This window comes from Ostrinia furnacalis, unplaced genomic scaffold (assembly GCF_004193835.3).
Source record: "Ostrinia furnacalis isolate ACB-3 unplaced genomic scaffold, ASM419383v2 OfSCF0067, whole genome shotgun sequence".
In the NCBI taxonomy this organism is placed as follows: domain Eukaryota; kingdom Metazoa; phylum Arthropoda; class Insecta; order Lepidoptera; family Crambidae; genus Ostrinia; species Ostrinia furnacalis.
In genome coordinates this window covers 674,829-691,616 of record NW_021130306.1, presented here as the reverse complement: position 1 = coordinate 691,616, position 16,788 = coordinate 674,829, and the positions used below count along the sequence as shown (strand labels likewise).

The 16,788-nt window shown below is 36.0% G+C and overlaps 1 protein-coding gene across 2 annotated transcripts in view; it reads left to right on the top strand.

Moving 5' to 3' along the window:
• Window positions 1-10,442, top strand: part of LOC114364258 (lachesin) — a 42,463-nt gene extending 32,021 nt beyond the window's left edge. Inside the window, exons 5-10 of one of the 2 annotated variants that reach the window (XM_028320459.1) lie at window positions 1,067-1,195; window positions 6,928-7,065; window positions 7,274-7,423; window positions 7,695-7,763; window positions 8,394-8,444; window positions 9,477-10,442. In XM_028320459.1, the coding sequence (XP_028176260.1) occupies window positions 1,067-1,195; window positions 6,928-7,065; window positions 7,274-7,423; window positions 7,695-7,763; window positions 8,394-8,444; window positions 9,477-9,562 (623 nt within the window). In that variant the 3' untranslated portion in view covers window positions 9,563-10,442. Of the gene's footprint in view, window positions 1-1,066; window positions 1,196-6,927; window positions 7,066-7,273; window positions 7,424-7,694; window positions 7,764-8,393; window positions 8,478-9,476 lie in introns of both variants that reach the window. The other variant, XM_028320390.1, reaches the window with a different exon arrangement.
• Window positions 10,443-16,788: the final 6,346 nt, after the last annotated feature.

Here is a 16,788-nt window from a genome sequence, read left to right as displayed (position 1 = left end):
TTTCAGTCGGAAAAAACGGTAAAAGATTTTTGCATAATTATGCTTTCTCTGGCCAGTTAGAGCGAAGTTAGTTCAACATAATCTAAACTTTGAATTGTGGGTCAACTTGTTCTTTTGTAGCTTTGGATGTAGAGGAATTTTATATTAACTACTGCGGTCCAGTAGTGAAGTGAATGGATTTCAAGTTACATTTAATTTACGTTTTATCCACATTTCATTACGTTTCATTCACATTTCTTTTTCATATACTCATTAACATAAAATGCTTTGAAATCTACAAAAAAATAAAAGTGCTAGTTTTATTAATTTGCTACTCAAAGGTGATTAATCAGTCAACAAGATTACAGTAACAAGTTACTACAGTAACAATTTGTAACTATAATAATAATTAACAGTTAGAAGTTATGATAGTTAATTACCAAGTTTGTTTCATTTCCAAACACTTCTAAAATAGCAATTCGACATTTACCCTTTAGAGTTAGACAATCTTAATCCAATTACTGCTTTTAACTTTAAAATTAATTTTGGCTATATTAGCAAAATGAAGCATAGAAATAAGTTTCTTTGACATTAAAATATGTGTAACCGTGATGAGACAAGATACCCGGCGAGTGCCCAGTTGGGTCTATTTGACCGTCGCCATTTTAAAATGAACGCATCTCTTAAAATTTTGGCATTACAGTACCATACTTCTCAGTAGCTGGAGCTAGTGGTCTCCCCTTCCCAGGGATTATCGGCATTCAGTTGTGTACCGATGGATAAATGCAGCGGAACACGCAAAAGGGTCAATATCATCACATCAATCAAGTTTGTGCTAGAGCTTCGGGACTTATCCCACCACACTTTCTCACAACTGCAACTCCTGTATAGCCAGGATCTACACCTTGGCCTCCAATGAAACTCAACCAGTGAAGGTAGAATAGTCCCGGGGGATAGCTAATTGTCTTTGAAATCTTCGAACCCACAAACAATTTACTCAGAAGAATATAAGAGGAGTTCGAAATATAATATCGCGGTAGAGCTTACTGATTACTAGAAAAGAACTGAATTTTGACATTTGTTGCAGTGAACGTGGTGGATGGAGAGAACCTGACGATATCGAAGGTGTCCCGCCTGCACATGGGCCCGTATCTGTGCATAGCATCCAACGGCGTCCCGCCGTCGATCAGCAAGCGTGTCGTGCTTATGGTTCAGTGTGAGTATTGTTAATATTTTGATTGGGTTATTAATTTTGATCATTAGATACTTAACAATGTAATTAGATACAGTATTAAAGTTCCCATCCGCGTCGCAACATTATTCATCGACTTTCCTACCCTAAGTGGGTATTTTTGTGCGTTGAAAGGTAAGGAAGATTAAAGTATTCGTTACTTAAGCAAAACCTTAACATCCTCTTCTGAACATAAAATTATATCTCACAGGTTTTTCTCTACAGTTGATTCTAAAATGAGCCTAGACAGAAAAATACAATGATCGTCGAAAGCGGCAACTGGCTTTTTGAATAATATAATAAGTCCCCAAAAGTATGTCAAAAATGCTTCACCCTACAGCATAATATCAACCAATTGACAATCATGACAACAACATTATGTTAGAATATATTCCGTTTACGCTAATTTAACAGTGACGTCACACACTAGTGTGATGGATGTACCGTAATTATGTACATATTGCCAAGCGATAATCGGACTTTGTGTGACGATATTGGATGAGATAATGTATAATCACGCTAACATGGACTGTTTGAGTGTTTAGTAGTACTAATTGAACCATTAGCAATAATGGGGAGACGAACCCCTTGGATCTAAAGGTTTCACCTGGAGTAAGGGTAAAATTTAGAGTAACGACAATCTAATTCAATTCCATTTATTAGTGTGAGTCCTTTTTAGGGCACTAATGTTTATTATATCCCAAAAATATAGCTTGCCATATTTCTTATTTGGTGATAGAGCAATTTAAAAATACGCTTCTTGGTATCAACATAAAGCCAAAGCACATGATGCGTTGCGGCGCCGTACCGCAAAGATTTCGCCATATCGCGGCCGCACCGCACGGGTGCACGCCACAGATATTTCTATGTAAGACGACGCAGCGATACTGCCCTAGCGTCGCACCGCCGCAACGCATCGTGTGCTTTGGCTCTTACCGTACACTATAAACATAAATCCTATAAAGAGCATATTGCAGCCTAATTAATTAACCTATAAGATACCGATAATGCGGCTTAATAATTAAAGCGTAAAATATTTAAAATACCGGGTGGTTACTGCTCATTCATTACTGCGGGCCACAACTCACCCAGTTAACCGCGGGGTTAAATTTTGATGGTGATTACACCACTAAAAACATGGCCCCCGCTCTACATTCGCGCGCACTTTAGTTAATTCCTTCCTTTAACTAGATAATAAAACATGAACATTTACATAATTTATTCAAATACGTTCGGAAAATTCGGTTCGGTTAAAAGCTCAACGGCTTTCTAACTGTTTTAAGTGAAATTAAAAATGTTGCGTAGATTGAAACTAAACGTGATTATGTCTGCTTTAAAANAATGCGAAACTTTGCTTTCGCTTTACTTCGGAACTAATTTACCTACAGACTTGAAATTTTGGATTTTAAGTGTGTGATTATAGCTTACTAGATGACGAAAATTTCTGCGTTCTGGTCTTATCTAAAGGTTCTCAAATAGAGGCCTGAAAATGCGGCGAAATGGTTCCAGTAAAGGATGGTACGGCAGTGTTTGCTTCGCGCTCGACTTGGCGGGGGCACTGCCGTGCCCCCAGATTAGTGTACCGATGCCTAACGTATATTTTTCTCGTTATTCGCAACACGTGTGTGTATTCTACAAAGATCCATTACTAATGAGTCCAATCGAGTGAAACCTCAGTTCATAATGACAAATTAATTCTTTGCGAAAGGTTCTTTTCCCTTATTTTAAGGTCGTTCAAGACAGCCGCGCAAATTATCTTGATATTACTTCCCCATTGGCGAAAGAAAACACCGGCGCATTTCTGCCGGGCCGTTAACTTGGCCTCAAATTCTTCGTAAGTACGTGAGCGTTCTTCTTAGAGTCAGGGCGTTCAGAAATATTATTTTTCTCGGGGTGAGCGTCGTTAACGAGTATTTACGAGGACACCTCTACCTGACGGCGTTCCGGCGGATCGGCCGTAATTGCGCCCAATTAGAGCATTATGCTGACGTGAATACGGCGCGGACGCGATAATGCCGATACTATCTGTTCCCGGCGCCTTCCCGCCACAGCCCACGGAACGGGATTCACGTTAATATGATTTAGTGACTCCGTGTTCGTGATAATGTCAACTTTTTCTGTTTGAATATTTAGGATATTTGTAATCTGCCTTTTGATATATTACACTACTAGCGTTTGTTCCTGTTTCCCATTGATAGATCGGACAAAGTTTACTTGTAGATTAAATTAAACATCTAAAATAGAATAACTGTTATTAATCTTATAAAATACATTTTTTGCTCAATTACAAATACTAAACGGGATTTATAACTTCGCATCACTAGCGATTAACCCATTTAGACCGATAATTATTTTTGTAAATAAAAATTGATTTTTCAGCAAAAACTTACAAAGGGAAGCCTAAAAATCATGAAAAAATATTTAAAAAAATAATCCATAAATAGGGGGCCGTGGGGAGCCCGTACCATATAGGGTACAGTAGGTCTATAAGCAAGCAAAACATAGTTGTTTTTCAAAGAAAATTTTTATTTATTTTTGTATGATATAAAATAAAAATATAATCATATAATCACTATTATCACACATGGCATATATTTTCTGTGATACTAACCACATTTGGTTCTTTTTTCCTACCTTCTCCGAAGTTAGTGAGGATAGCTGAAGAAGACCTGGCTTCTTCTGATTTGTTACGTTTAGTGCTATCCATAATCGCATTTAGCAACACGACGATGGAAATTTAGCAAATCCATCGAAGAAAACTCTGAGGGTTATTATTTACATTGACACTATCTTTATCACCTAAATCTTCGTCAGTCTGATCATCATTAGCGGTCATCTGACAAGACAGCAGTAGAAAAATACCAAAATTGCTTTATGTTTGCTGAAATTATCAAATTTTTCATGATTTGTGGCAATAAAGTAAAGTATCAATTGTCTCAAACAAATAAAAATAATAAAATTAAATAATATTTTTTCGCACGATTTGCCCATGCATAGACCTACTGTACCTTATACGGTACACCTATTTTAGACTGGGTCATCCATAAAGTACGTCACACGTAAAGAGGGGGGGAGGGGGTTGACAAAGTGTGACATGGTGTGACAAGGGGTGGGAGGGGTCCTAAGTTTCGTGACATAACATTTCAATTGTCAATTTCAATATTTGATATAATGTTGATTTCATAAAAAAAAATACTTAATTGAAATGGAAATAAAACTAATTTCGGAACTGCTGTTAATTTANATTTCAATATTTGATATAATGTTGATTTCATAAAAAAAAATACTTAATTGAAATGGAAATAAAACTAATTTCGGAACTGCTGTTAATTTAATAATTTTTCGATGTGAAATTGCAAAACATGTGACGTAACACTAGGGAGGGGGGGGGTCTCAGAAATGTGACCACCTGTGACAAGGACGGAGGGGGGGTCAAAAAATCATGAAATTCATGATATCTAATTGTACTCTATTTTTAAAATAAAATTGATAAATAACATAATTTACCATGAATAATAAGAATTTATACCTTCTTAAATACATTGTAATTTTTTTTTTGTTTTCTGTCGAGGAATTTCATAAATATTTCCGAAACCACTTGTTAAAACATATTTTTAAATATTTTTATGTAAAATAGTCACTTTAAGCTTACTGTCACAATCATTTTTACAAATTAATAACAGTTTGGTACTTCGAAATATTTTCAAAAAGTTACCGTACCACATAGGGTACGGTAGGGTTAAATGGGTTAACTTTGTCTTTGATCCATGCACAAAGTCACGGATGTTCATAAATTGGCCCTTGCGCCCAGTTAGAATATGAGAGCATTATGCTGACGTAAATACGGCGCGGACACGATAATGCCGATACTATCTGTTCCCGGCGACTTCCCGCCACAGCCCACGAAACGGGATTCACGTTCATGGAAATATAATTTAGTGACACCGTTTCTGATATGTGAGAATTAGTGTCAACTTCTCCTCTGTGTATCATCGTTCTTAATATAGCAACTGGCGTTTCTATGTTTTTCGTTTGATAGAATTACACGTTCCTAAAATAACTTGTAAATTAGATTTTTCCATTGAGTGTTATTAGAAGATCAAATTGTAAGACATCCAAACATTGTTAAACAAATAAAATAAAATATAAATAAAATCCAATGAACTACATGATGCAATGAATAAATGAATTATGGATTATCGTGAATCGTTGTAAGATGCTGTTAGGCAGGTTTACAAATAATAACCCTGTACCCTGTAACCCACACCAAAACCGTGTGGTTACAACCACAGCGACAAAGAAGCTCAAAAACATACACAAATATGAACATTAAAAATGCAACTGTTAGCAAACGCATGGTATTATAGCTGATTTTTACCCCCTGATTGAATGTACAATCAAGCACAGCATTCAAAGTTTCGAACTTTATTTCCAAATCAATAGAAAGGTATCCGTTCCTATTCTATTGTTTACGAGCACGAGTACTTGGCTGAGCACGTGCAGATGGGTACTTGGGCCCAATTAGAGCATCATTCGACGGAATATGGCGCGAAAACGGTAATACCGATACTATCTGTTCCCGATGCCACAGCCCAGAAATTTGAGGACTCAACTATTTTGTTTAACTCTAACTTTACCATAAAGTTTAACTGCAAAACAGTTCTTCTTACTAGCTTTTTGCCCGCGGCAAAAATCTCAATATCTTTCTATACGCAAATGTTATTTTGATGTAGGTATGAATCAAAGTAGGTACTGTAGTTTCATCTTATCATGAATTTTTATTACATTTATTATTATTAATCCCTTCAGAAGTTTTTGTGTGAATAAGTAACAAACGTCTTTCAATCAATCCATTTATCCATCCATTGATAAGATAAGATTAAATAAGTTTAATTCTTTTATTAAACCTATCCTATGAACGACTTGGCTACTTACGCTTTTAAATCGTTAATACCTGTCGCACCTTCCAAGGCGATCGGTATGAACAATGCATTTTTCTGCATAAAAAAGAGCGATCGATCTAGCTGGTATATCAATCAATGAGCTGATCGTTCTTTTTGCTTTACGGCGCGTACTGAAGCCCGGCCAATGAGGCACTCCCCTAATTCGCATTCCGTATCTCAGCGCGTTCACAGTCCTCTCCATTCCTTATAGGATACGTGAAACGTTCACGTAACTTACACTCGATTAGCCACCGAGACTTCCTTATGAATGCACTGTCAGTTTTCATTATACTTACGCCCGGAGACAAATCTTTATGACTGTTCCTGATAATGTTATTATGTAGTCATTTCCCGCTTCGCAGCTTTTCCTTTCTTTATTTGCACCAAATGTATCTTACAGTAGCTTTTAAGCCACAGTAAAAACTTTATACTTTAATTTGAGACTTCGTTGTTACCTGTTTTCACAACAAGACGTCTTGAATATTTGGGTAACTCCAATCCAAATCCGATTCCATGCTCCAAACTCCTGCTACTTACTTTTTGAATAAATTTTTTGCGGACCCCAAAGTACCTAGCTAAGGTTTTCCCAAGAGTGCAAGTGTAAATCTTCTGTAAGGGTTTTATTTGCATTTATTGATGTGTGAAAATCCTGGCCACTCAAAAATGTTAATTATTGTCCCTAAAATAAAGAAAATCTACTAGCTCCAAAATTTTTTATACTTTCAGAATAAAATTAATGTATCTGTGACATAACGTTATCTTCTCTTTGATTAGTTCCACCGATGCTCTCAATACCGAACCAGCTGGAAGCTGCATACATAGGTCAGGATGTGACGCTGGAATGTCACACAGAAGCCTACCCTTCGTCCATCAACTACTGGACTACTGACAGAGGCGATATGATTATATCAGGTAAGTACGTGAAAGTCATCATATCAGCCAATGCTATAAAAATACTGGATAGTCCCATAAGTAGCGCGAAAGAGCATTAACTTTTCAGACGAGAAAGCCAGTAAAGTACAAAAACAAACAACAAAAACAGTGTGAAAAATATCGTGAAACTAATAATAACAATATAAAAGCTAAACTAAATTTCCACCAACACACTTTTTGTCGACAGGAGAAAAATACACCACAACGTATTTCGACGACAACTACAGCCGGAAAATGAAATTAACGGTACGGAAAGTGTCATCAAGGGACTTTTCTTCGTACCGCTGCGTTGCCAAGAACTCCCTGGGGGAGACTGATGGGCTCATACGCCTCGACGGTACGTAGCCGAAATGTACCTAAATTATCGTTTTAACGTCACATTTCGTTTATAATTTGAATTCAGATAAGGGTCGAGCAGAAACGGAATTTTAGCTATCGACTTATCAACTCATTGATCTTGAAATACGATTACATTCTAACGTGAGTAACTGGCTTAACCTTTAAATAAGATTCAGCGAGGAACATTTTCAGCACATTTTTCTTTAAAAGAAAGACATTAAATTTCCATTTATCATGAACAGCGGACTAATTTGTAACGTTTGTTGCAGAAATACCAGCGCCTTCTACTGTAAGCACTACAGACAACAATGTTCCCACAAATCCTCCCAGAAAAAAAGGTAAAATCTCTTTTAACACCACTGACCAAATCATCTAATTAAATATTTTATTATCTATGCTGTTTTATGACGAATAGCCCTTCTCAATTGGTTTCACGAAACTGATTCAGACATTGAAATAATTAATTTCCAAACAGTGCCCTCAAAGTTTCTAATGAAACCCTTCCAGGGCCGATCAATTCCGGAATTTCCGGATTAATTTTTCATGATCAACTCAATACTCGTTCTAGGCAAATACCTACGTGCCGGAAAATTTGGGATTTCAATTTTGGCACGTTAACCACGATTAGAAAGGCAATAGCATTGAAAAGTTGTGACGGGCGCGTGCCTTTATACATTCATCGTGCTCTCCTGCTGGCGAACGGAAAAGGTCGACTCTGGATTTTGTATTTATTGGTTTTGCCACCGCGGCCCAATGCTTCCGTACAATTGGGTCGTTAGTAATATTATTGTGGGAAAAGCTATTTTGTTTGGGCTTTGACTTCCAATGTGGCCCGTATTATTATAGATTTGGCCTTTCGTTCCTATTCTTTACGGCGTCATATGTTTTGTTCAAGCTCGAGAGCTTTATTGGCTACATCAGTTTAGGGGAGATTTTTCTTCAATACATTTAGTTTCGTTTTTCCTCAGGTAAAAACAGACCACGAGTTCGGGACAGCTCCGCTGAAAACAGAGTCTTAGGTGATTATGAGCTTGAAGAGTGGAGGGAATATGGTAATTTTTTAATTAAGTTTTACGCCCATAATTAAATTCCAATGAATGATAAATAAACTTGATAAAGGTTGCATGAAGGCGCTGGATGCAGGTTTCTACCAACCGTGGGATATGGGAGTCATTGGGGGAGGTCTATGTTCAGCGGTGGACGTTTTGGGTCTGAAATGATGACGACGAATAATGCAGTGCACATNGATGACGAATAATGCAGTGCACACTATAAGAACCTTATCCTTTAAATAGATCTTGAAAATATTTTTAGACAATTCGCTCTTGCGCGTTATATAGCGTCTGTCAGTCAAGATGGCTGGTTTCGTATGTTATAATGCCAAAGGTGAATGGATACATCAAGGGCATCTGCTGCTTTTTGCGATTAGAAGAGGAATGACATAAAAATGTAGTAAACAAAAATAACTTTTTGATAATTTTATAAAATCTTACTAAACATGTTCAACTTCACAAGAAAATACCTTCTTTTTCTGGACGTTTAAATCCAAACTAAGTTGAACGTAACTAGGTAACACTAACTTTGTTCTTTGAAACAAGACTTATTACTCTAACACGCTCAAGTCTTTATCTATGGCTCCAATCGCTTAAAGTAGATTTCAAGAACGTTGTTACGTCAAGGATATTTTGGGCACTGTCAGCTTGAATCGGCTGTCATCGCTTGCGCACACGCGCAATGCGAATTCATTATGTACCCGAAATGAGTCTATCGATCATCACACAGCTCTAGATAAGGTCCCTTCCTTGAGTTTTTTATATCCACAACAAGACACCACACTTATCAATGGGCATTTTTACTAACAGTCGAAACGCTATTTTCAATAATAGGACCCTATGGCGTCCTTTTGAGTTTAAAACAAATTAAAATATTGATACTTAAGTTTTCATCTTAAATCTTTCTTTATATGACCAAATACAAGACTATTTCATTTTAAAATTTTCTTTGTAGGACCCTTTACAAGTTTATTTAGTAAATGAACTGCTGTTCCCCAGGTTATGAATCCACACAGTCTTCGGGCTCCACGCTCGTCCAAGGCAAACTGCTCATCACAGTAGGAGTCATCATCATCGCCAGCTGACACCAAGTCACCTGTCCCGGTCTCAAGACATAGTGCCAACTAGAATGTGAGTTCTGTGCTAAATGACTTGGCTGAAGCACCAGCCAATACTCAAGCTGTGTTGAAAACCAAATTGTATAGTTTACGTAAGAACTAGACAACCTAAATACGTTAAAAGACATCGAAAATCTCGTATGTTAAATGTTCTTAATTTATTTTTATGAAGAATAACGTTAAAAATCTACGTAATTGTTGTAAATATTTAGATCTACTTCTCGATATGAAAGACTGATAGTTTTGTATGTTACATGTGCCATATCCATTGTATAATCAATAATCGTAATGTAGTTGTTATTAGGGCGGCGATCAAAAAGTGTTTATGTCGTCAATTATATTGTCTTTTGTTTTATTGATCAGTCATTTGTACACCTATTCAAAGGTCGTATAATAACTACGGCTTTGGTTTTACTAAAGTAATTTGTTGATGTGAAATGTGTGTTGATGACATAAACATTTTTGATTGTCAGTAGTTCGTGCTTTAAAAGCTAAATGAGAATTGAATTATACTGAACGTGATCCGTCATGTAAAATGTACATTTTGTTTGCTATAAACTCCAAATATTCATGATTTAAGTTTCATTAAACCTTAATTGATACAAAAATTTATAGCAGAATTCGTTGCGTCTCGCTCTTTTATTTGCATATTTAATATGCATGAGCGTGAAGGTAATATTTCGTACGCTATCGTCAAGTGTAATTAACCGAGTTATACTAGAGTGTAATTTACAATAGGTTCCTGATTAGAGCCACAAAGGACCACAGCCTGAAGAGATCAGTTAGTTCTTATAGAAAAATCTTCAAAAAATATGAAATAGTTGGAAGAGCAGTCACCCGGCAAGCGGAAGGTCGTGGGTTCAATTCCTGCCTTAAGCAGTTCGATTTTTTCAAGTTATTTATTATATTTATATTCAAAAAAATACATTACGAATAATATTTTTATGGCATCATTTTCGGTTTAACTTCCCAGAATGACACCATGATTATAATACTTATCATATTTTTCACAAATTAATCTCGTACTCTACAAACCAATTAAAAAAGAGTTGGCTCTATATTTCTTTCTCTCCCACAATTATGTTGTCATAAGAGCCAAAGCGCATCGTGAGACATGCCACTGATTTCTATGTATTTACCAATCAATCAACATGGAAATCATTGGGAGAGGCCTATATTCAGCAGTGGACGTCCTGTGGCTGAACTGATAATGATGATCATGATGGCTCTATCTAAGGGAGGCGGACAGAAATAAAAAAAACTAAACTGATGTGCTTAATAGGTAGGCCCGTTAGGTAAGTGGGTGACTTAAATTGTCTCTACAAATGAAGATAAATAAAACTTGTCTTTTCTATTCCGGCTCCAACTGCGTTTATGAGATAGTATACATAACACTATAGCCGTGGATCGAATACTGAAAATTAATTGCTTTACCCGGATCGCATCATACTATACTATTTTTATAAGTTGTTCTTATAAGAACATTTAGCATGAAAGGGAGCATTGTTTTTGTAATTTTATTATTTAGCAAAATAATAGGAATAATAGAAAAAAATACAAATTCCTTTGCTGTAATTATTATTTTGTGATAAAAAAACAAATTAACGATTAACCTCAAGTCGCAGGATAGTTCCTTAAGCTAAACGTTAATCTTAAAGAAAGTAGAGCCAGAAAAAATCGCCTACCGAGTACCTATCCATTTCTTTCAAAGATACGGGCGATGTCACATCGAACTATAAAGCACTATAGTGGTGGTATGATGGTACTTATGTGGTTGATATAGTTGCTATTTTGCTACAAAAATGTTCAAGTGCTGTCGACTGTACAATCAAAGGAACTGCTACAATACCTGTGCAAGTCGTTCAGTCAAGTAAAGAACGAGATCGGAAATAATTGCACACAATTGTATCTATGTTACCTCCTGCTCTATCAATATAACGTAGGAACGTAGACATCAAACGCGATTTGAAATTTTAATGTAAGAAAAACTGTGGAAAAGTAAATGCCTTTATTTTAAACCTTGTAAAATCCCTTGACGCTGAATATTATTTTAAACATTTCCCATAGAAATTGTTATGTATATAATATACTTACTTACTGATTACATCTGCAATAAAAGACAATATGGTGTGCTTTGTAATATAAATAAATAGCTATACGTAACTAGTACTTCCGGTATAATATCAAGCTTTTATATCTTTTTCTGTTATTAAACCGAAAGCGTTGCTTGGGGAATGATACCACATAGAGTCACTTTATTATATATTCTATTAAAAAAATGTCGTTGTTGCAAAACTGCATCCCACTTAACATCAGGTGCGATTGTGGTCAAATACCTACCTGCCTTGTTATGCATAAAAAAAATAGTAGCGAAAACATTTTAATCTGACGCGTTATCTCGCTCGCCTTTATAATATCAACTCAACAAAACGCTACCTCTTGTAGCCTAGCAAGAGATCTTAAGCAGCACCCACTCAGGGTCAAAGTGATTAGTGTGTGACAACCCTAAACAGGATCATAAAATACAAAGACCCATCCCGAATACTCCACAATCAGCTTAGGAACGTTCTCGAATGTCTGACGACGGAATTGGTACAACTACTAAGACAATTATGTGTCTACAACGAATTCGTATTCAAATTGCGAAGTGCGACCCAAATGATATCGATTCCCAAGCAACACTGCCATATTATTAGGTACCTGCGTACAGTACAATAATAGTCCTGCCGACTATTGCTAACGTCCAGACTAGGCGTTTCAGACTGGTGTTAAACCAGAGTTATGGTTGTTTTAACCAACTATTTTAAGAAATATATCGGCTGTATAAATGTCATCTAAGTTTGAAGCACTTTACACACCGAAATCATTGGTCTACAGTAACAATTTTTAAGCGAAAATAGTCTGTAATTAAATGTAGCTATGACCGATGATTTCGGTGTGAAAAATACTTAAAAGACCCTCTTGTAGCTTGTTTTTAAAGTGACAAAGCTTTTAAATCAATTACCTCCATTTACGATTTCATCTATTTTGCTATAAGTTCTGTAAGAAATGTGATAACGCCTAATTCTGTAAACGCTCTGATACTCGTATAACCCGTTTTTGCAATATTTTCCAAACGTCTGGCTGTATAATATAAATACTACCATTTATCACATCAAAATTCCAATTATCTTGGGAATAGTGTTTCCATTGATATGTATAGTGATCGTTGCAGTTAGCTGTTTATGTAAAGTTATATTAAAAAATATTTTGTAACAAATGTGTTTTTCTTGAAACGTTTCGACATTAGAATCGCTTGGTGTCCATCCCTGTAGCTTACCTTTAAATTAATTCATGTAATGCCCTTACCAAACTAGGATGCTTAGAATAACGATAGCCATATGTTAGAAAAGCCCATAAAACTATCAATTTGCGAGTTTAAAAATGTAAAAAATAAAAGATTTACATTGACACACAACACAAAGTTAATACTTAATATTGATAAAAAAGGCAACATCTGCTTCGAAATTGTAATAATAAATACTTCAACAGACCTCACACCGTGAAAGGAATTAGCGGCGTCGCAATCTAGAGTTCGCAATTACTAACCAGAGCCGACTAAATCGCAAGTCAAGAAACAAAGCGGCATTGTTCCCGAAATTATTAGCCGACTAGTCGTGCTTATTTTGCATAAAATAATGGCTACACTACACCTGGGTACGTGCATAATGCACTCACGCCGGTGGCAAATCACAGCAATGAATATAACTTTTGAGTTTTTGAGACTGATTGCAACACTGATGCCACTACCTTCTTCTTCTTATTCTTTGGTTTAACAATCATCAGGTTTGGTAATCATCAAACCTCTTTAAAAGGTTTATTATTTTGTGCTAATGTGAAGTGGAAATTGATGTAAATCAAACAGTAGACCATAGAGTTTTAGTGTTATTGTTTTTTCAAGGATTTCGTGGGTAAGTACCGGTATTTTCTAAAGCAGGATTCAAGACGCCATCAGGTCCAATGCGAATTATTCTCATTTTCACTCTGGACACACAATGTGCGCTCAAATTCAAACTTTGTATGTGTTTAGAAATCTATCTCTTCACTTCACTTTACAACACAAAATACCACCAAAGTATACTAAAGTCAAGCATCATCGACCATGCTTTCCGTTCAACTACCCTCCACAGAATTTCGACTACACTACCTACGTACCCTCGGCGACTCCACTACGGTCCCTTGGATGTCACCAATTTTGGAATTAGACACCAACCCGAGTGCAGAATTGGAGGGAAACAAAGGGGATCTTTGTCGTAAGTATTAACTGAAGACGGCTTTCAATTCAACTTTGGCTAGCTCCGAGATAGGGTTCACCTCTATAGTTAGTAGTGTAATATTTGGCAAATCCTATTGTTTGTTTCGAGTAGTAGTTTCGTGATTTTGTTTACGAAATTCTAAAAAACAACTGTATTTGACAAAGTTTCTTAATCTAAAATCTCGTCTTCGAATACGATTCTCAGACAAAGAGCTTGGTACTATTTTAAGAAACTACACTACATTTGTGAGGCATTAATTAAAATAAGGAGACGGTGATATAATGGTAATAACACAAAGCTCGTATACGAATAAATCATACCCATATGTTGAAGCTCGGTCTAACACATCCTACGTGTAAGATGAAATAAATTGTATTCTAAGGATACAAGATTATTATACGAAATACAGTATTGTTTGAAGTGGTAAGCAATTCTTAGACCTTATTAAGTAAATAACTCAGAAATAATGATAAATTAATTTCCAGCTTTCAAAGGCAATCGCAAAAACAGCATCTCTATAATTTAAATGTCGCAAACAATTTTCAGTGTTGCCACACGCGCAGCGTTTAAACGACAAAAAGTCGGGATACGAGAGGCTCGCGAGAGGNCGCGAGAGAATTCCGCCGGTGAAGTGCTTATGTTTCCCTAGGCTAGAGTTGAGGGCTCGTTTAGGGTTTACTAGCGACTGCACGCGGCTTTGTTCGAGTATTTCAGTCAACTTAATCAGTGTGTGTGTATGTCATAAATAACTTTAAAGACAGATAAAGCTGGTCTCCTAATATTTTTAACACAATACAAGATGTTTATCTACAAAGAAAATGCAATAATAATAAAAAGTTATTTTTTAATAAGTGACAAAATAATGTTTATTGTTTGTTACCATAAACATATTAGTAAACTAAAAAAACACTGAAAGATGCATGCATACTTCAAGCAACTTCTTGTTCGCTTACAAAACGCTGTAGCGAAATAGCAAGAAACAAATCCTTTCAAATCTTCACCACAATATAATATGTGTTTATTATGGAACTATTGATGTTGGAATACTTTGGGAAAACTAATAAACTGTCTTAGTTATCTGCCTCTACGAGTACATTGCCAGTTGCGTTATACTAAAATAATAAAAATAGTTTAATAACTCATATCGTACAAGATGTTCCACTTCATGGCCTACTTCGTCTTCGTGAATAAAATATTGGAGTCAGTTATAATAATCTAGTTCAAAATCCATTTTTTTTTTGTTTCAAAATTTCTTTATTAGACACATTTACAGAGGTTGGGAGTCTCCTTTTAAGTTTAGAAAACCTGTGAGCAAATAAAGAAAATCAATTCATTAAACCAAAGCCCACGTTTTCTATGTTGTAGCAGTTGCTTTTTTGCTATAAAAAACCGTCCGTTGGTCTTGGCAAGAAAAAAACAAAAGCGATGTTTCATTCTTATAAACAAGGAACCCTAAAAAACTCACTTTTGCTACGAGCATCAACCGCGTGCACAACACTGCATATAAATGCTTAGTTTGCAAAATGAAACTTTTACGTGAACTTCAGTGATGCGGACGTTTCATTGAGGGCATATTGTTACGAGCGCCCTACTAAGAGACTATATCGATTTTATGCAAAATGCAACCAACTTCCCCGCTGCAGTCTACGCTATAGGGTTGTATTAGCCATAAAGCGCGCTTATTTTCCTCGACCGCTCCATCATAACCTTTATATCGATTACTTATGACGCCGCTGAACCTTCAACGTCTATAAATAAAACGCTCATTTCACCTGATTAATAGAGCGTAATTTCTCTAACGTCTTACACTCCACATACTCGAGTACAAAAACACGGATTTTCGAAATAAAAAACTCGGCGTGCGAAAGTTCAATCAGGCAAGAGATATTTCGCTTTTTATGGCCGATATCCTCCTATAAAGAAACGTATAAAAATAATAAGGAGTCGTGAGGGAAAATAAAATATAATAATAGCACCCCGTCAAAGTCATTGTCCAACGGCTTGAGAGGATTTCGGGTGTTTTACCGAGTTTGTGTGCTCTGAGAAGGGTCTGTGGTCAATCGTACGATTTGAATTTGGTGTTGCCTTCGAATCATAAAATACGATATCGACGACAGCGACAATTTTGTTTACAAGGATTTATCTACGGTACGTCGTCGTACCAATATTGGTTCCATTCCGGCTTATTCCCGCGTGGGTGAGCGGAGCGTGGTACATATTCGGACTTACATCATAACAATGACGTCGACGGAAGTGTAACAGAGTTAGTAAGTTGCAAGTTGAAGCTCTATACTTGCTTAAAATGTAAACAGGTTACCCGTTTGGAGATATCATGGAGATATTTTTATAACTCAGTTTCATAGATTACGTTGTATCTTGGATGTTCAATTTGGCACAGCAGCCAAATTTAAAGGTGAAACAGCCCAGCATAGAAATTTATAGTACCTATCTGTTGCAAAAATGCAGTATTAACTATGTTTATATTACTATGTATTGAGGTTAGCTAAAAAAAAATTAATAAGAACGAATATGTATTTCTTTTTTATTTTATTTATTTGGCCAACCAACAAAGCAAACACGGAACATGAAATAGAATCGCACAGCCGTGTCGCTTACATATATAGACATATACTACACAAATATGAACAAGCTGATACAACCGCTATAATGGGATGTTGACACATTTTATTCCAATGGAGTTATTAATTAAGCTCACATACGCTTACACGTTCTCGAACATTCGAATTCCAAGTCACATAAAGTCAAACAATATACGCAATTTGTCACGAACAATAAACAAAGTAGGGCATCATCCCTACTGTCATCAACAGGTAATCATAAAATTAAATAATACCTATTATTAACATCATTGTATTTGGTAATTATCAGTAGAGATGT